At 40.1% G+C, this 21,079-nt stretch overlaps 1 protein-coding gene across 2 annotated transcripts in view; it reads left to right on the top strand.

Annotated features, from left to right (window-relative positions):
* Positions 1-3,863: 3,863 nt before the first annotated feature.
* plekhg4 (pleckstrin homology domain containing, family G (with RhoGef domain) member 4) overlaps positions 3,864-21,079 on the top strand; it is a 64,761-nt gene continuing 47,545 nt past the window's right edge. Inside the window, exon 1 of one of the 2 annotated variants that reach the window (XM_040011469.1) lies at positions 3,864-3,972. In XM_040011469.1, coding sequence (XP_039867403.1) covers positions 3,967-3,972 — 6 coding nt within the window. In that variant the 5' untranslated portion in view covers positions 3,864-3,966. Of the gene's footprint in view, positions 3,973-9,986; positions 10,294-21,079 lie in introns of those variants that run through there. The other variant, XM_040011468.1, reaches the window with a different exon arrangement.

Genomic DNA, 21,079 nt, shown 5'->3' on the forward strand with positions numbered 1-21,079 from the left:
GAAAAGTGCAGTATGTGAGACAACAGAAAACCCTTGCTGACTTTTGGAGACTGCTTTTATATTTAGGAGTCTTTATAAATGGAGCTGGGACTGGGCGGTTTAAGCCACTGATTGTGAAGCAAGCTGACCCGGTTCACCCTCCTGCCCCTCTTCCTTTTCTCTCCATATTCAGCAGTCACATGAAAAGAGGGCCGTTTTGAGGCCATTGAAGCTGCAGTCAGGCTAAAGTGTTGCCTTTAAGGAGCCCTCCGGGGAAGCCTGGCCAACACATAAAAGCTTTGGATTCAAGGCAGACTCCACAGAGGCCTCTTCAAGGCCGGGGTTCAGGACTGAACTGAAGCTGCTCACCACAACAGACCAGCAGGACAAAATATGCAGTCGCTGCAAGAAAAGAGCGGCGGCAGGGAGCCTTTTTACTGCCACCAGGAAGGAGATGGGGTTTGAAGGAGCGTCATCGAGGCAGTGTTCGCTTTGACGTGAACAGTGGAGTGCTATATGAACTGTAGTGGTACTTTACTCGGGACTGTTGCCCACTTCATACACTTAAACAGTGCAAGTATAAGATAAGAGAAGGCGTTTATTTCCCACAATCTCCAAGAGTGGAATCTCAGTTATCTCTTCTCGTACAGCAGTAAAAGATTCATTCCACCTTAATTAACTGACTTGGGTGGATTGATATCAGCGAAGAAGTAAAAAGTGTTAAAATCATAACATTAGCCTGCTTCTTTAATCTGTTTCTTTGCTGATTTTCACAAGTAGAAATTATGAAATAGATTAAAGGATTTGTGGTTTAAAATAAACACCTGACCATGTCCTCAGACTCATTGTCATCACAGGTGGTTCAGTGTCAGCTGGTCATGTTATCAGTATATCATCTGCGAAAAGGAGATAATGCAGTAGACCCTGAAACAACTGAACTGCACATCTTCTGCCCCTTGGCTGCACCAAAACGTCCTGACCTGATGATGTCAACGCTCCATGGAAACAGGTTGACTTATTGCCGGAAGAAAAAACTGTCACTATGATTGTCAAGGGAGCAAATAACCTGCAGCAACAGCCTGATATTACTCGCGAAAACCTGCAGCAGGAATTGGCTGAAACCAAGTTCACTGTTTGGGCAAACTGAGATAAAGAGCTGGTCCAGTGTTCCACAGCCAGATTGACTTCGACGCTTGCCTGGATAGCAATCCCTTTGAAGCTGGAACACACCCTGCGGTCCTCCATCTTGAAAAAGAGAAACTCAGTTTTCTGAAGGCATGTCAACCAGGAGAGCTCCACAACGTCTAGAGCATCCACTCAAAAACAATATCTGCCTGTTGATGTCTCCCAATCCCACCATCATACACAGATGTCTGTTTATTAGTAGTAATTAAAGCATTAATTAAATTGGATTAATTGGAGTATTTGTTGAAAATGATCCTGCATGACTTTCAACTTTAATCAGGTAAAAAAAGAAATTGTATAGTTTCATTTACAGTTTCTTTACTTTTACTTTACTTTTGTAACTCTTTAAAAAGACAGAGTTCATTTAGTGTCTTCAGTTAAATTATACTTTGGATTCAGGGAAATCTGCAGTAACTGTTTCAAAGCAAAAGTCTAAGCGTGTAAAATAAGGAGCATCTCGGTATTGACCAAAATGATTTATAGTCCCAGTACTTAGTAGTACTTGTGTTTATCTGTAATAGTTGCTGTTGTGTGGGCTCCTCCCATCAATAATGGATCCAAAAGTTGCTTCCATTCTTCCAGCCTTGTTAATGCTGTCATTATATTTATTGAACAGAAAGTCAAACCGACTCTCCTGCCAGCAGTCATTAATCACTGGTTCTGCCAGCGCTGCAGGGTTTATTTGATCAACTCCACCTCTTCCTCCTCCTGTTAATGTTTCTTTATTCATACTCCATTTGGCTGAATCCTCACATTCCTCACACAAAGCATGAAGCAGAGTTGGTGACGAACACTTTGATTTTCTGTCAACCACGTGGAAAAAAAGATTTTAAATGAAAGTAACCCACGGCCAATTTAATTATTGGGGGGGGAAAAGTCTTAGAACATGCCAAAAACTTAATTCATTAAATGCAACAATGTGATAGGTTGCTCTGATTTTTCAATGGAGTTCAATTGGAGTTCATGAGAATGCATCCATTTTTGCAAGACATAATTACACACTCATCAGTGTATTTTTCTAAGTACAATAATTTCTATTAAATTAATTCAAAACAACTGACTGTGCCTTTATAGTACAGGTGTCTATGAAAAAGAGGAAGTTGGCTTGTTTACAGCTAAAGATGATGTTCCATGTTCTGGCTGAAGTATTTCTGTGAAAATTCAAACATATAGTCCTTATAACTTTGGCTATAAATAAAAACATAAAACTAAATACCAGCTATGTTTGAAAGAAAGTTTGTGAAATTGGGCTAGTTGACATATAATGATGTGGTTCGTCTAAAAAACCAACAAAAAACAAACTTTGGTGCTTAGGTTGATATGTCAGTATTTGATTGGCAGATATCCTGTGCCTGGTTATTGATACCCTGGCTGCTGCTTTTGTCTCATGGAGGTCTGAGTGTTGTCAGTAAATGAGAACAGACTGCAGGCAGCTTCCTTCCTGGAGGACCGAGTCTCCACAGACAGAACATCACCCACTAAAGGATTATCCTGCTGTAAATACAGTTGAAAGGGGAAGATAAAAGCCGTTGCTCATAAATCTTGCTGTCGCCGATCCAGTCTGATATACACCTGCTATGGTGACTGTTGCTATATTTAAACATCAGGCTTCTTTAATGTGAATACACTCCCACAGAGTTCACAGCTGCTTCTTTGTGTTTGGTGAAGTGCGTCCGCACTTTGCAACCTTTAATCCTTTGATGTATTCATCCAGTCTGGGTCTGCTGAGTCTGTTATGAAGAAGGTGGCTGAGTTTGTATGTTTAAATTTAAGTTGGATCTTCCTATCTGAACTGTGCCTGGCATTTGGCTGTGAGTCCATCAGAAGCCCAGCGTTGCCTCTGGTCTACGTCAACTTCTGCTGGGCTTTAGATAGAAGAGCTACAAGCTGCAGTCTTTATGTGAGCGGTGGTTCCACATGCTGCTTTTTGACTGTGCTTGACCCACCAAGTCCTCACGGGAGCACTTTCGAGGAAAAGAGGCATCAGAAATATTTGCAGGAATAATCCGGTTTGCCTCGTGTGGTGAAGAAAAGGGTTATTTAAGACATTACTGAACTACTGAATACATAAGTTCTAGTTTATTCAATCTTAAATCTTGTGTAAAAATGTTTAAAATAGTCCAATAACTCTGATCTCTGGCCGGAATAGGCTGTCTTCATCTTGTTTTTATAACATTACAGAGGTTGGTAGACTTGCACTGACTGTGTGCAACACTAAATTGCCTGTGATGCTGGTTGAAGCTTCCATCTTTTCTGGTGGAAACCCTGAGATGTTTCAGTTGATGCTTCTGTTGTCCTTAGTTTTGTGTCCTTTTTTTGTTTTTGGTCTGAGCATCACTGTGAGGCTCAGAGTGTTTAACTCAGTCACTGCAGCAGAACACAGCTGTGACCTACAACACACGCTCATTACCGAGCTCCCTGTGCTGCTTTTTATTCATTTGATCTGATTTCCCCTCGTGTCTTTTCCCCGGAGACACCGCGGGGTCCCTGTGAGACCACTAAAGACCCTCTTAAGGTCAAAGGAGGACCACCTGCCACTTGGCGTTAGTGGAGGCAACAATAACCCTCAGGACAGAGGATGCATCCCTGTATCCTGTTGCATTTTTGTTTCTATCTATTCAGTTTTTTGTCTCTGTCAGTGCTCATATGATTACTGTCATGCTTCAGTTTCACAACAGCACCTGATTTTTGTGATTAAAGAAGTTCTGCTTCTGTTGTTTTAAACCCATCTGGAGACTGAGCTCACATATGCAGAGGACCACGTAAACTCGTGTGCAAACACTGGGATTTACTTCTGTATACATGCAGGTATTTTTATTTTGGTTGGTATTGACTCTATTTATTTATTGAGTTAAAAAAAAAAGCCCTACTATAGACTAGAGCAGGGTGATATGGCCAAAAAAATATATCACGATATATATTTGAAAATTTGCGATAACGATATAACTGACGATATAATTTCTGCGAGACAAAATACAACTCCACAACTTGCACAAAAAACCCTATCCATTTATTTTCACTTAAACAAGCTGCTGTTATTTATGTGCATTAAAGCTATATAAACATTTAACAGTGCAAATGCAAATTCCTTGCTGAAAGTTTAACCAAAAGGCATTTCCAGTAGAAATGGGCTGACATATCCTGAGCATAACCACATATAATTATCCACTGAAGTTAAAAAGAGGTGCTTTGCAACATGAAACTGCAGTGTGCCAAATAAAAAAAGTCAAATATGTATTTTTCAGACCATAAAATGCACGGGATTATAAGGCACATTAAGCGAAACAAAGCAGTCAGATAAATCAAACTTTATTCAACTCATTCTTCGTGCTTCCTCCACTTCTGTACCATTGATTCATTAATGCTGTATTCTATCACAGCTGCTCTATTCCCATGTTGTTGCAGTATATGAATGACTAACCTCATATTGTGGATGGATTATCTCAGTTGTTCTCCTGACTGAAGTTTGGTCCGTTTACAGCATCCTGCCATGCGATTGCATTTGTCTCTAACCATCGGGAACCTTCACGTTAACTTTTATCGACTGGAAAAGTGTTAGCGTTCGTCCTCCAGCTTCACTGTTTATGTTATGCTAACATAGCTGTGTCGCTAGCGGTCACATAGCACATCATTATATACCAGCTAGCCCAACTTCAGTAACCTTACAAACGTCACTGCTGTTTAGTTTCCTGTCTTCATTTATGTTGGAAGTGATAGCAGAGCTGCACGTTTGAATTTTTTCACAAATCTCTCAGTCAGAACATGCTATGTCATGCTTAGGTAACTAGCGAAACTAGCGAGCTAACTTGCAATAACTTCCTGGTGGCTTCTAACTCCGTTAAATGTAATAAATTCTGTTTTCATGGATGCCTGGATGTTAAACTTCATAGTTACCCCTGGTAAAGCAATGCTGATCGTTTTATTAAGGATGAAAGAATTTAGACAGTTTTTAACTCTCAGTGATGCTGCAGTGATCGTTTAACTTTGGGACCTGAAGGGACGGGGTTTTGGACCCTGATTACACCCAGATTAACGAGCACATTAGTCCGACAAATACGGCAATAACGAGGGCCCACTTGCATGTTCTACAAAAAAATGTGCTTTTCTGTGTATCTGACGGACAAACACCACACCAGTGAAGTTGCACCATTTTTAAAAACCAGTTCTGGTTCATCCGTTTCACTCAACAATCCTCTTTCCCCCTTCTCATTCTCCGTTGCCTTTTTCGGTCATGTGCGTATGAAAACAAAGGCACTGCGCATGCGTGTTTTACCCATATTCTATCGCAATATTTCATTTTCTTATCGTTGCCTTGTACTGGTATTACCGTTAACGGTATAATATGGCCCAGCTAATGCTGGGCGATATGGCCTAAAATCCATATCGCGATATAATTTGAAGCATGTGTGGTAACGATATATATCGCGATATATTCTTTTCTTCTGTATAACGTATTTTCCACACTTAAAATCCTTTAATTTACTCAAAAATCGAGAGTGTGCCTTATGTATGAATTCTGGTTGTGCTTACTGACCTCAAACCGATTTTGGCGTGCAGAAATCTGTTAAAAAATGTTTTGATGGATTGTCAGAGCATTACGGCTGCTGTAGTGAGGAGCTTCGCGGAGAAATCTGTGTCCAAAACTCCCTCCTCTTCAGGTCCCAAAGTCAAACGAACACTGAGAGTTAAAAACGGTCTAAATTCTTTCATCTTTAATAAAATGATCAGCGTTGCTGCTTTAGCAGGTGTAACAATTAAGTTTAACATCCAGGCATCCATGAAAACAGAAGTTATTAAATTTAACGGAGTTAGAAGTTAACAGGAAGTTAGCTCGCTAGTTTCCACCTAAACATGACATACCATGTTCTGACTGAGATATTTTTTTAAACTAATTAAAACGTACAGCTCTGCTGCCACTTCCAACATAAATGAAGACAGAAAACTCAACAGCAGTGACGTTTGCAGGGTTACTGAAGTTTGGACTACCTGGTATATAATGTTGTGCTACGTGATTGCTAGCGACACAGCTATGTTAGCATAACATTAGCACAGTGAAGCTGGAGGATGAACGCCAACTTTTTTTCCAGTTGATAAAAGTTAACGTGAGGGATTCTGGTGGTCAGGGACAAATGCAATCGCATAGCAGGATGCTGTACACGGGCCAAACTTCATCAGAGAACAACTGAGATCATTCATCCACAATACTATGTTAGTTATTAATATACTGCAACAACATGGGAACAGAACAGCTGCCAGAGAATTCAACATTAATGAATCAATGTAAGATAAGATAAGATAAAACTTTATTAATCCCTCGGGTGGGTTCCTCTGGGAAATGTTACGGAAGTGGACGAAGCGCAGTTTTTGGCTTTGCCCATATTTCAAAAGTGCTTCATCTCTTTGCTATGACTGTCGCCCCGGCATAATTTGCAGATGATAATGGTTTTAGCCGCTGCGATGCTTTCGACCAAAACAGGTGCAGCTTGATGACATCATCAACATGTGCTATCGCGATAGAGCGGTAAAGTCAAAATCTCTATCGTTGGCCAAATTTATATCGTTTCTATCGCCCACCCCTAGGCCCAGCCCTACTATAGACTGGCGACCTGCCCAGGGTGTACCCCGCCTCTCTCCTTATGACAGTTTAGTCAAGTTCAGCAGCCCCAAAAATGATATTTGTGACAATCAAACTGGTGATTTATGAGATTTATTGATGTATATTGTTTGAAATCTTACTTTAATAGCACAGATACAGCGCCTTCATTTATGTACTGAGAGCATTTCTGTTAGAAATACTTTCTTTTTTTTTTTCTTTTTTTCTTTCTTCTAAAAGGCGCAGACTGGATTGATCTGCATAGAGTTAAAGCAAACCCTTACATAACAGATGTCAATGCATGGTTTCTATTATTTACTGTAATTACAGCCATTTGATAAACAAATATATTAAAGCTAATTCATTTATTTGCAATTTTATAATTAAAAATCATGCACTATGTAATCAGAGAGAGTAAAATTGTGAGTCTGTGGCAAAGTGTTCAGAACCGAATGTTGTGTGGCGATGATGACGAGTCGTGCTGCTTCATTTCTATAAAGATGAAGGCAGCCGGATGCTGACGGTAGCAGGACCGAGGACTGCAGGAATGTCTAACATTTCGGTTTGTTCTCGCTGCACACGGCAGACTGAATTTTTGACCGTATCCCTCGCAGCTGCTGCCTGATGAAATGAAAACACCTCGGTGCGAGTTTGAGTGTTTTTCTTTCTGTTCTCCTCAGATGTGTGAGCCCTCGGGGCGCTTAAATAGCTCACGACACTGTGAAGTTTCTAAAATAGCTGAGCATAGATTTGAAAATAATCACTTTTCCTTCTAAAAACGATCCTGTTGGCTTCACTCGCCCAGAAAATCCTGATTCTGCAGCTTTCATTAGAGTAAATCTAGTAATAATTAGATGCCCTAACATTTCAGTGTAGCCCTTCATTTTAAAGATTCAGGTGGTTTCAAATATTTTTGTCTTGTGAATTCCCACCAGTCTGCAAGAATTTAAAACATGTTTAGTAATGTCTAGAAATGTTGGAAAATTTTTATAAATCTCTGGAGAAATACTATTTTATGTCAAGCTGTACTATCTTTGGTATTTTCATTGATTAATATAATGAATTGGGAACATATGATGTGTGTTTTGTTTTTGTTTTTTTCTGTTTTGTTATTTTTGACCGGCTACTTGTAGCGAAGTGCCTGAAGATAAAGTTTAAAATTGCTTCTTTGCTAAGTTGTTTATTTGTTATTTTGCTTATTTTGGATCATGAGGTAAAGCTGCAGTTTTATGGTCACTACAGAAAAATGCTGAAGGATCAAAATGGTCTGAATTCAACTTGTATCTCATGGCTGTAGAGCAAGCCTATTCAAATGGCGGCCCGCGGGCCAAATGCGGCCCAGAAGCAACCTGTGAGTGGCCCTGCCTGTGGTCCTGGCAGAAACACAGAGAAAACGCAAAAAATTAATTCATTAAATTTTAAAAAGTTAAAAATTCCTACAGCGTAGTGTAGACTATGAATGCAACACTCCTAGTAGCCTAGCAATATTTAACCCACAATGCACCGTGATGTAAACATATTAAACAATCATCGTAATATATGATGCGACAATAGCATGTCTTTCTCAGTCCAAAAGCGCAAAGTTGACAATGAACCCTGCCTGGACTGACAAATACTTATTCATTTTACCGCCAAATCCAAATGCCAAACCAATGTGTTTAATTTGCAGTGAGTGTGTTGCTGTACTTACGAAGGCACCACAATGACAAACACCAGACTTTCTACACAAACTTTCCAGAGCAATCTCAGGAGAGGGCTGCAAAAGTACAGTTTAACTGCGAGTTTAATAATCTTACAACCGGAGTTGTACTACCATGGTGAGGGTCCTGTACAGTCCAAGAGAGAGCTGCAGCAGCTTTCCTTCATGTTTGCTTCTTGGCGAAGAAGAAAAGGCCTTTCACAGATTCTGAAACAGTGAAATACTGCATGCTGGCTGTGGTGGATGCGGTGATAAGTGACGAAAAAATTAAAGTAAGTGTGACATCTGCTATAAAAAACGTACCCCTGTCAGACAGTTCGTAGAGTTGAAGTTCTGGCGTCAAACGAGTTTGAAATGCTGTTAGATGACCTGAGGAAAACTGATGTAATATCTAGAGCAGGAGATGGGTTCACAGACAGAACTGATAATGCACAGTTGTGCATATATGTCCGTTTTTGTTTTTTTTTTGGATGGGAAATTGCTCGGCTTGCTACCGTTAGAGGGACACACAGCTGGCGAAATAATGTTTGAGAAGATTTCAGCTCTTTTTGAGGAAAATGGTCTGGATATGAAGCGTGTCTGTATACTTGTGACGGATGGGGCTCCATCCATGGCAGGAAAAGTGAGTGGTCGGCAAAATATTTATTTTAATTTGAAAGGGAATTATCAAAATGTATTTTTTATTATTTCAAATGTGCAAAAAAAAAATAGTTTAGTTATAGCTCCCCTTTTTTTAAATGGACCTTTTGGTGTGCATTTGTGAGAGGTCACCAGATTTACAGGGGAAAAAGGAATAAAAAAAATTACTTGTTTTTCAATACAATTGTGTGGGTTTGAAATTGATCATGATCTGCTGCTTACTGGCTGCAAAAAAATATCTGGCCCAGATAAACTCCTCTGTTTGAAAATCTGGCCCAACTAACTTCTTAGTTGAATAGCCATGCTGTAGAGCCTGAGCATGGTGATGTACCTGGAGCTGATGGTCTGGATCAGTAAAGTGGGAATTTATTTGGCTTTAATGTGTTTGTTCATTTGTTGTAAAACTCTCACACATCCAGCCTTTTGTAGCAGCTGTGGTGTGAATCCTGTGCTGCCTCTTTGAGCTCTCCCTCTGTGTTGGTGTTCAGCAGCATTCGGCTGTACTATTTAAAGGTTTGATTCACTGTCCCAAGAATGTCCTCTTAACTGCTGCCAGCACCTTCAGGCCGTGTGTGTGTGTGTGTGTGTTTGTGTGTGTTATCAGCTGTTTGGTAAATCCAGAGAATCTGATAGAGACTCGCATGCTTCAAATGGAGAAGGGGGGGAGAGAGGGGAGAGAGCCGGGGGTGGAGCTGGATGAGCCTGCAGGCTTGATTTTTGTCAGGCAGCTTCTCTGCGAACACATGCATGAAGCTTCGCTGGCTCTGCTACTCTGCTGTCACAGCTCAGCTACTCTCTCAAGATCTGGAGTGTTTTTGAGTTTCAGTTTGGATTAACTTTGTCCTGAGAGCAGGAGAGTGGGCGTCGTGCTGCAAACACAGGGTGAGTGAGTGCCTTTCAGCTGTCAGCCTGCTTCTTCTCCTGCTGTTTCTGCACACTGTGCTGGCTTTATCTGCAGCTTTTTCGTGCTTCTCCCAGGAGTTCTGCAGCTCCAGTCTGTGTGCTGCAAGATGGCTTTATTCACAATCAATAAAAGGGAAAAGATTGTTTTTAATGTTGTTTGAAATATGTGAATAGCACAGCTGAACGGTTACAGTCTCATCTTTGTTTGCAGAATGTCTGAATATATCCACAGATGAGTAAAAACAGATGAAATTCTCTCTTTCTGATGGAACGTATGTCAGATCCTCCCTTTCAGGTAAAATTGTTGATGTTTTCTGTTCTGGTTGACATTAAAAGACTGTTTAAACCTGAATCGAGGCAGATGGAGCCATCAGTCGCCCTCCCTGTGATAAATACAGTGAACAAAATGGAAAAGAACTGAAAGAAAACATCTGTTTACTCCTTCAAAGTTTATGGCTCCGGGAATTCCTGGAATGTCAGGCAAGTTTTGCAAGAGATGTTTTCCAGACAGGTAAAAGTGCTAATTTGTGTGACCAGCGGTGCGTGTGAAGAGTTTTCACAGCTGATTTCACTGTTGTGTTGCAGTCTGTTGGGTCTTTTTTTTTCTTTTTTTTTTCTCCTGTCCAACTGGAGCAGAAACAAATGTGTTGTGCAGCTTTTATGAGCCATAAAACAACATTAACATTGATGTTGATGGAAGAGAGAAGCTTCCATAAGTGATTCCAGACTGAGTAAAAAGGGAAAAGCCTTTTAAATCAAATCTTGATTTGTTGACTTTATTATATTCTGCTTTTCTTCCACTTTGATGTGCAGCTTGTGTTTTATCCAGCTGCTGTCCTGTGGTGCAGAAATGAAAGTGCGTGGTTTTGGAGAAGCTGTTCGAGGTGTCAGACGTTCAGCGCGAACAGTCCGAGAATTGCAGGCAGAGATTAGCTCTGCAGCCTCATGTAGGAGCCAAAATGGAGGTTGAGTGCAACCCCGTCCTCCACCTCGGGGGCTGGCCAGTTTTTATTTGCGGTTGCTTGGATTCAAGCTCTTACTGTGATTACAGATTAGATTTAGGGCATCTAAAGTGCACGACTGGTTTTAGTTGTTATTGCTTGGGAGTTAGCTTTAATTGTTTAACAGGAATGCACTGATGCATCAGCCTGTCTGCAAATAAGATGGCATTTACTGCTGGGATTGAAAGTGCTTTGAAATTAAAAAGCCTCATAGCCACACTGCTATGACACACGTAACATGACATGTGAGTTTGCGCTCACACTAAAGGCCAGCGAGACAAAACGATTCAAGACGGAGAGCAGCAGATAATTCAGTTTGAGGAAAACTGGGGGAAATCTTCAAAGACTGTATGATGAATGTGTGTCTCATTTGTTTTGTATTACAATCCCTAAATCCATGGCTCAAAGCAACCTCGCATATAAGATGCCACAACGCTGCTGTTCACCACATCATGATTATAATAATCACAACAAACACAAACAAAACCCCAGAAACAAACAAAGGAGTAAGAAGACCATGAGCCAAACGGTTAATTCGTCTCAACATTTTCAAATCCCTACAGGTGTTCCCTAGGGATCTGTCATATTTAGTATCAATCTACTCCAAAACTTTCTCAAACAGAGCAGTGATAAAATCCGAGGTTCTCCTCAGTGCCACCAAACTCCAGCTTTCAGTGTCATGCTTGATGGCACGCTTTCTTTCCAAGCTCAGTACTGCTGTCCTCGTTCCACATTGATTAGTGCAACTTCCTCTAACCAGAGCTCCATACCACTTCATCACCAAAGCTCCTTCCTTACTCACATTATTTTTTTTTTTTAACTCAAGACAAAACTCATATGCATCCACAGCACATCAGCGTTGTGTCGGTTTCACTGGTTCATTGGCTCACAGAAGCGGCAGTAATGGTTTCTGCCATCTGATGTTGGATTAGAGGCAAACCGCCCTCTCCTGTAGGATTTCTGTGTGGTGTGTGAGGCTGACTGATGATCTGCACCTGAATCTCTGGTCTCTCCTCTTTACAGACGCTGAGGCCGTAATACAGTTTCAGGAAAAGTCAAACACGCTCTTATTAAACATTTTTTCTAAGACCTTTATTCACTAAATGCATCAACTTACCCTGAGATGAACCTTCAAACAGCCCTCTGAAGATCTCAAAGTGGGGGCTGGAATAACTGTAGTTACAAATTTATCACATCTCACACAAGTCTCCACAAAGTTAGAAGCACACAGCAATTCTCACTGAGGCGGTTAAAAAATGTGAGTGGGGTAATTGGCTGGAGGCTGCAAAGCTGCTGCAGGTGGGTGCTTGCCTGTGTGTGTGTGTGTGTGTGTGTGTGTGTGTGTGTGTGTGTGTGTGCTGAGGTGATGGATCAGAGAGCACAACTTTGGAGGCTGACCATGTGTTTCCTGGTTTTCTTCAGTTTGTAACTGAGATTTTTAAAAATAAAGTGATTTCATGGCCAAAAATATTTATCACGATATATATATTCGAAAATTTGCGATAACAATATAACTGACGATATAATTGACGCGAGACAAAATACTTTACAACTTTGCAACTTTATTAGTACAAAAAAAACCCCAACAAAATATCAATGTATTTTCACTTAAACAAGCAGCTGTTTTTATGTGCGTTAAAACTATATAAAAATTTAACAGTGCAATCACTCTGCGAGGTTCCTGACTATGGTAGCCGCAATGCTCCGACAGTCCATCAAGTGGTGCGGCTTCGTAATTTACCAAAGTCGTACTAAAACATTTTTTGACAGATTTCTGAGCGCAGTGTTCCACATAAAATCGGTTCGAGGTCAGTAAGCACAACCAGAATTCATACAGAAGGCGCACCGGATTATAAGGGACACTGTCGATTTTTCAGAAAATCAAAGGATTTTAAGAGCGACTTTCCAAAAAACACGGTAATAATGACGGCTCGCTTGCATGCATTGCTTGCAGAAATTGTGCTTTGGTGCATATCTGACGGACGAAAGCCAAACCAGTTCCACACCACTGAGGTTGCACATTTTTTACAAACCAATTCTGGTTCATATGTTTCATACAACGATCCTCTTTCGCCCTTCTCATTCTCCGTCGCCACCATGATTTTTCCGCCATGTGCGTATGAAAACAAAGGCACTGCGTATGCACGTTTGACACTGTTGATCATCTTATTTTATTAGATATATTAAACCACTGGGTGGGTGTATCGGGTACCGCATTGGAATGGTTTAAATCCTATTTGTCAACTCGATCTTTCTCTGTGGCTACCTCCAAGTTCAGATCCTCCGTCAGCTCTCTTGCCTTTGGGGTGCCTCAGGGCTCTGTTTTGGAACCGTTATTGTTTTTGTTGTATTTACTCCCTCTTCTGCAACTTCTTAGCTCTTTCTCTGATATTTCATATCATTGTTATGCAGATGATATTCAGCTATATATCTCTTTTAGGCCACCTGATGTTTCTAAGCTCCAAATCTTGCAGTCCTGCAGATTGGATGGCTGGTAATTACCTTCAACTAAATGCTGATAAAACGGAAGTCATTGTCTTTGCTCCTGAGAAATTTGTTCCCCTCGTGGTTAAAAATCTAGGCCCTCTTGCTTCTTATATTAAATCCTCCATTAGGAACCTTGGTGTTACACTTGATCCAGCTCTGACACTGGACACACACGTCAAATCTTTGGTTCGCTCTTGTTTTTACCATTTAAGAAATATCGCTGAGTCCCATTGTGTCACTTTCCGAATTGGAAAAGATTATTCATGCTTTTGTTTCATCTCGCTTAGATATTGTAATTCCTTGTTTACTTGCTTAAGTAATGCCTCCCTGGAACGACTGCAGGGTGTTCAAAATGCTGCGGCTAGGCTTCTGATAAAGCATCACAAATACTCCCATGCCACTCCCCTGCTGATTCAACTGCATTGGCTCCCTGTCAAATTCAGGGTCCATTTTAAGATCATAATCATGACTTATAGGGCCCTGCACGGTGTAGCTCCAACTTACTTAAGTGATCTTCTTCTTTCTTATCACCCCAGCAGGTCCCCGAGGTCTTGTAACCAGGGGTTGCTGGTTGTCCTGCATACAAGGTTAAAAACAGAAGGTGACAGAGCGTTTGTATCAGCGGCTCCCAGACTCTGGAATTTGCTCTCTTTGAGTTTGAGATCTGTGGACTCAGTCACGTCTTTTAAAAAGCAGTTAAAAACGTATCTGTTTAAACTTGCTTTTGGTTGATTTTATTTTGTTTTGCCTGTTTTCTGCTTCTGTAAAGCACTTTGTGATTTTATCTTGAAAGGTGCTATATAAATAAAATTTTACTTACTTACGTTTTACCCATATTCTATCGCAATATTTCATTTTCTTATCATTGCCTAACCTTATACCGGTATTACTGTGAACAGTATGACATGGCCCAGCCCTACTCGTTCCCTCCTTATTGTAGTTATTAATTGCATAATTCCATTCTAATTTCAAATAAAATACAGTGAAGTTCCGTTTAAGCATAGGGGAATTATGCTTTTAGTCGTCAGCTGTATTGTAAAGTGTTGACAAATGTGAATTCTCTGATACACGAAATATAAATAGAAGGCAGTTTTTTGTGTTTTTTATTTTTTTTGTACTGGTGTCTTTGAGGCTATTACATTTAGGGCTGCTCGATTATGGCAAAAATGATAATCGCGATTATTTTCACTGAAATTGAGATCTCGATTATTTGACGATATTTATTTAACCCTTTAAGACCTACCATAGAACCAAGTCCGCCAGAGCTTATATTATTATTTTTTTTACATGCTGTAGTGCCATTTGTGGGAGCATTTCAAGTTGCTATACATCAATACAACTGTTATAGCCCATATTTTAATAATATGTATGTATTAAGTCCATAGTAACTACATTAATTGCAAAAAAGTGCAACAAACTACAAAAAAATTGAAAATCGTTTTTGTTTTTTTACATATATTTCTTCTTGGAGAAATTTAAGAGGTTTATCCCTCAAAACTTTAAATACAAAAAAGTTGCAAAAAATAGTTTACAACAACAGGAAATTTATTTTGAGTGTCTTCATAGTTTTATTTTGGAGATACAGCAATTTTCATATACTGCAGGAAAAACAAAAAAACAATCCTATGATGCAAATTTGCAAAGAAAGCAGCATGTGCATCAAAATAAACTATTTCCAGCAGTGCAATTCGAGTTCTAAGCATCCCAGAAACTATTCAGAAAAGTCAAACATGACTTATGAAAACACCAGTATAGGCTTTTAAGGCCTACAAGTAAAAAAACTACATTTTCTGCGAAAATGACATCCCTTCCGGTTTCGGGCAGGAAATGCGATAGTTCGTGTTGACGTCTTTTTCAATGTGGGAAGTGTTACGAACAGCTGAGCAGATCGGCAAAGCTTCTGGAATATTATGTTTTTGTTCCTGCAAGCGCTTTTCATGCAATTTTTATTTTTTAAAACGAAAATGTAAAATCTCAGTTTTTAAAAAATACCCGTGTACGTGTGGACGTAGCCTTTAGCAGATACTGATCTTATCTGGCCAGCCTCATGTGCCACACACAGTATCTGAGAGGAAACCTGACTGCTGGAAGTCAGACTATAGTCTTAGATATCATCATTTAAATGATTATTCTTTATTCTTTTATTTGATTTAAGTATAACAGTTTTCTGCAGACTGATTTAAGAAGAAGAAGAAAAAAAAAAAGTGTAGCTGATGGTTGAAGACAAAAATACTTCCATGTGTGATGATTGCAATATCCCCAAACGGTCACATCATCTAACAACTTCAGTTAGACATTTCTTTGTTTAAGTTTAGGTGTCTGGTAGTCATGTCTCAAGACGTTGTGACGCGTTCTGCCTCATTTTTCCCAAATAAATGTTTGAAAAATTCACATTTTTGTTTACAGGCAGCATCCACGGACTCAAAGTGTACGTAATACTTTAACACTGACAGCTTTTGTGACGGAGAGCTAAAATTCCACACAGTCTCATGATATATAAACTCTTAACTTCATGCAGTCTTTAGCTGCAGGAATGATAAATTAGGAAAACAGATTAAAATATTTGCCTTTTTTTGTTAGTACTTTCATTGGCTCAATGTGATCATAGTAACCAGGCTTGTTAATATTGTGATTGGCTCATTCTTTGTAGGAAAAGTAGAAACCTGAAAGCTGTGTTCATTTGTATACAGGCCTTTGGTTTGTCTGGATACTAACCGTGGTGTCCTCCCCCCCCCCCACTTCATGTGCACTGAGCTGTATAATGAAGTGGGAGTCACACCCACGACCTTCACTTCACCTCCTGCTCCCACTAATGAGGGAAAAGTCTGGAGGTTTCTCTTTGTCCTGGCCTGTATTAAAAAGTAGGCCTGTGTATCCAAACTTCAAATGCTCTGAAGACCCCCACGGACCCCCACGGACCCCCTGTGTCAGTGTTTAATGTATAAATCAATGAGTCTCTCAGACAGGAAACTGTCTTCCTGCTCCTCCTCTGACTCTGGGGGCAAATTGATCATTAGCTTTACATCAGTTGAAAAGTAACCATGTTCACAGACGCTGCAGAGCTGCTCCTGCTCTTTGTTTGATCTGCTGCACACATGATGAGTATGTTGAATAGTTTGAGTTTACCTGACCCGCTCACTAACTAACCGGATATTAACTTCAGTCTGCACTCATGCTGCTGCAGCTTCCTTTGATTTCCTCCTCAGAAGCCTCAGAGCACCTCCTCCCCTTCTCTGTGCACCCATAATGCTTTGTGTCATCATGTAAGGAATCAGAAGCTCTTTTCTTTGTTGAACCGTAAGAAATCAGTCATCTTTTATTTACCGTATGTTTTAAGTGCATCATAGCTTCTGTGCGGGGGGAAAAGGTTTTATATATGCAGCTTGTTAAGCCACAGGTTACCGAAATAACTGAGTAACCTGCAAACAACTTGGCTTTGTCCCAGGAACGTGCATGTATACATTAGGTGATTTATATAAATGTTGGTTATATGAATTTGATTCTACTGCTGCAGTTATAACCACACACCAAGAATACTTGTTCAATCAGTCAAATTAATTTGAATTTGATCTGTGACAAACTGAAGATATTTAAAGTATTAGAGGTCTAGTGTGTAGCCATCACCTAAAAAATAAACAGGAGCACTGAGAGCACGCTCTGTCATGAAATAGTTAGCTTGAATTCAAATATTTATCTTACCACTCTTTGGACTAAATCACCAGATTAATGATTTTCTGCTGCATTAATCAGGTGACCTTTTTGCAACTTTGCAGGGTTTTGCCTTTTATAATTTTAATGTTCTTTGTGGATTTTTGATCAGTTTTTTTTCATCACCTACTCCCCACGAGTAGGTGGCACTTGTGGGGAAGAAGAGTCACATGATCCTGAAAGACATAAAAATAAGAAAACAATTACCCAAAGTTATGTTTGAGTGTCCTTTAACCTCCTGATAGCTCTGATGGAAAACGTTTATTTTGTTGAAAGCTTTTTGCTAAAATAAATAAATAAACAAATACACAATATAATTTTTTTTTAAGTTGGAAAATCCTTAGTCACAGCAGTTAAGACAATAAAAAGCTTAATAAAATGGCAGGTACTTCAATAATATAAAATAAGACATACTGTATAAGAAAATGGATATCAAGGTAAAAACTAATCTCAAATCAAAACTGCAAAAAAAATTCAAATAAGTGAAAATTTAAATAAAATAAGTAATATTTTACTCTCAAACTTGGATGAGCAAAAGTAAACAGATAAAATTCACATTTCAAATAAACAGATGTTCACCTGAGTGGTTCACAGCTAAATGAGTAAGATAACACGCTAAATGACATAAAACAAATGTTAGTTCTTTCTTTCTTCTTCTTTTTTTTTTTTTTTTTAAAGCGAAAGGCTAAAGAGCTGAAATTGGTTTTAAATTGGTTTTAAAAATGTCAGAGGAGCAAATATAATGTGCAAATATAATCTGAGGCCTGTTTGTGCAGCTGGGGCTCTGGTGTCAGAGCTGAGTGAGTGACTGATGAGATTTTAAACTGGAGAAACATGTCATTTTCATGCAACAGCCTGAAGGAAAACATAATAAAACCGTATGCTGTGCAGTCACGTGAGCGCTGCGTCTTCTGTGAGCGTTCGACTGAGCGCTGCAGGCCCCGCAGAGCCGAGTGGGATGTGGAAGGTAAACAGGATTCATTTAACCCTGATGGAAACAGGAGTGTTTGAACAGGATTCACATTAATCTTCCTTTTGTTCTCCTTCCATCGGGTGTGTTTGTTTGTCACATTGGAAACATTCATCAACTGTCTCCATCACAGAAACCTCATTATGTGCTGAAGCAGCTGTCTGTTATTGTGTGGACCACCATTCTTCAGCCGAGCACACATACACAGGGTCAGGGTCACGGTTAATGGGTCGGCACTGAATTACTCACAGGTGATGGAGCTCCAGTTACTGTATGTGTATTAAAAGCAGAGCCAGCAAAATGTTTGTTTAGACTTAAGCTACAACACTCGAGTCCTTCAGTCTGCTGTTTTATGCCTTGGAGTCTGACTCGGACTGATGTCAATAACCGCGATTAGTCTTTTCCTGGCTCAAAATCAGTGTTTGGAGAGTGTTTTTAACATGGTTGGTCCTTGATTGGTATCTAATTTAAGTCGGCATTTTACTGCCACTTCTGCCCATTTGATAAATACGTAAATATATTTAGGTTTGGGTAAACCAAAGGATGAAGACAGTTTCTGGCACAGTTTTCTTCCCTTTGGTCAAAGGTGAAAACCTCAAATTTTCTTAATGTGAAAAAACTGTGGATTCTTATTTTGTTGTATATGAGGAATGGGGTGCAGGACCTTTTTCAGTGCTGAGGAATGTGTTGAAGCCCGAGCTGGAGGTGGAGCTGTTTGATCCACGTCTGCTGACCCGTTCATGTTGTCTCAACTAATCCAGTGAAAGCTTCTACACCCATTCATGCAGTCTTATTTAGCTGTGTACTCTGCGGTCATGAGTCACTGACGCTGACTGATGCTCTGTGTGCTCATGTGCAGGTCTGCTGAGCTCACCTGTTTGTCTCAGGTGAGAGGGTGTGCTGGAAGGCGTGTGGCCCGGTAACAATGTGACAGTGTAAGTGTAAGCAGGAGTAGGCGTATAACGGTTCCTGTGTTTGGGCCACGGTGTGGTCATGCGTGCTGTTTAAAATTAAAGTGGAATTGTGTCACTGTTATTTCATGTTATACCTCTTCATTTTAGTGTTGGTTATTAAAGAGGGCCAGTTATGATGATCTTGAACTGTCTTTTTACTCTGAAACTCCACTAAAGCATCTTTGTTTTTGCACATCACTGCAGCCTTGAACTAGTCTTGATTTGAGGCGTCACAGATGTGAGGTTTCTCCTGCCTGGTGCATAAACCACCAGTGAGTCAGAGTCCTGTGTGCCGCTTCCTGTCCTTAAGCCTGAAGGTAGGGCTGGGCGATATGACCCAAAATTCATATCTCGATATTTTTTTAGCTGGATGGCGATATAAGATATATATCTCGATATTTTTTTAGCTGGATGGCGATATAAGATATATATCTCGATTTTTTTTCTTTTCTTTTTTTTTTCTTTTCTTTTTTTTTTAAAGCCACAAGGTAAGAACAAAGAGTTCTTAGTCAAAGCTGTGTCCCAGATGTCACACGGGCACTTTTATTAACATAAAGCATAGATGTACATGAAAAAAACTACTCAAAAATAAATTATGAGCATTTATTAAATAATAATGCTCCATAAATAAGAGAAAACTATGTTGGTTTTGTGCATAACAAAGAGCTCACAATTGTGCAGTCAAAATGTAAACTAAAAGACGCTGAGCATAATAACAAAGACAGATTTCACAGCTGCTCTGTTCCCAAGTTCTACTGTGTGACTGACAGCCTGGAGTTTGAAATCCGCTTCGTAACCATGTCTCTTAACAGGTGCCATTTATGGTCCTTATACACACACAATACGGTAATATTACATTGAAGCACAGTACGTATCACTCCGCGAGGCTCCTCTGTAGCCGTAATGCTCCGACAATCCATCAAGCGGTGCAGCTCCGTAGCTTACCAAAGTCGTACTGAAACATTTTTTGACAGATTGCTGAGCGCAGTGTTCCACATAAAATCGGTTCGCGGTCATCAAGCACAACCAGAATTCATACATAAGGCGCGCTGTCAACTTTTGAGAAAATGAAAGGATTTCAGGCCGTGCATGCCGTTAGCGTGGTTAGCTCGTTAGCACGTTGACGCCGTCCAGCCCCACGCACGGGGCGATGCGCAGTAACTCGTTAACGGAGATTTGCCGTGTCCATCTTGTCGCTGCCTGCAGGTGAAGCGATGGGGGAGGAGGGGGAGTTGTGTTCAGTGAAGGAGAGGCGAGGCCGAGTAACGTTGCGTAAAGACAAAAGTGGACGAAAGAGAGGCAAACTTGTGGCCCACAACTATAATTATAACATAACATAGACTATATCGATATAAAAGATATTGTCACATCTTATATCTTGTATAAAAATATATCGATATTTTTAAAAAACTCGATATATCGCCCAGCCCTACCTGCCACCCAGATTTTCAGTGGGTACTGAAAATCTGGGTGGCCGATAGTCAGGGTACCCTGACTATGTCCAGCTCATCCTTGTTGGTGCCTCATTGGTGGATCTGTTTGCTGAAACCATATTATTGGTTGTTCTGCATGTTTCTACTTTATAGCACTGCAGTTTTAAATGTTGTCTGCAGTATGTTTTGAGTTGAAATACATCGGTCAGATAATATTGCTTTTCCTCAAAGTGTTGTTAGAGCTTTGTGCACCTGGGAAGCAGGTGAAGTAGTGCCAGACACTCCTACTCTGAGTGCTACATGCGCGATATTATCCAAAGTATCCAAAATAATTTTTGTGGCCCTTTTCTGCAGCCCTTCAGTTCAGTCTGGTGCAAGCCAACTTTTGTGCTTTCTCTTTGAGCCCCTCACCTTAAAAACCAACCAACTTGATGCACGTAGAAGACAAATGAGTATAAAGAAATCTGTCTGGGATTGTTCTGAAGCAGCAGAGTTGGAATCTGAATTAAGAACGCTTTTGATGTGACTG

This window comes from Simochromis diagramma, unplaced genomic scaffold, assembly GCF_900408965.1.
Source record: "Simochromis diagramma unplaced genomic scaffold, fSimDia1.1 OVJJ01000603.1, whole genome shotgun sequence".
NCBI lineage: Eukaryota > Metazoa > Chordata > Actinopteri > Cichliformes > Cichlidae > Simochromis > Simochromis diagramma.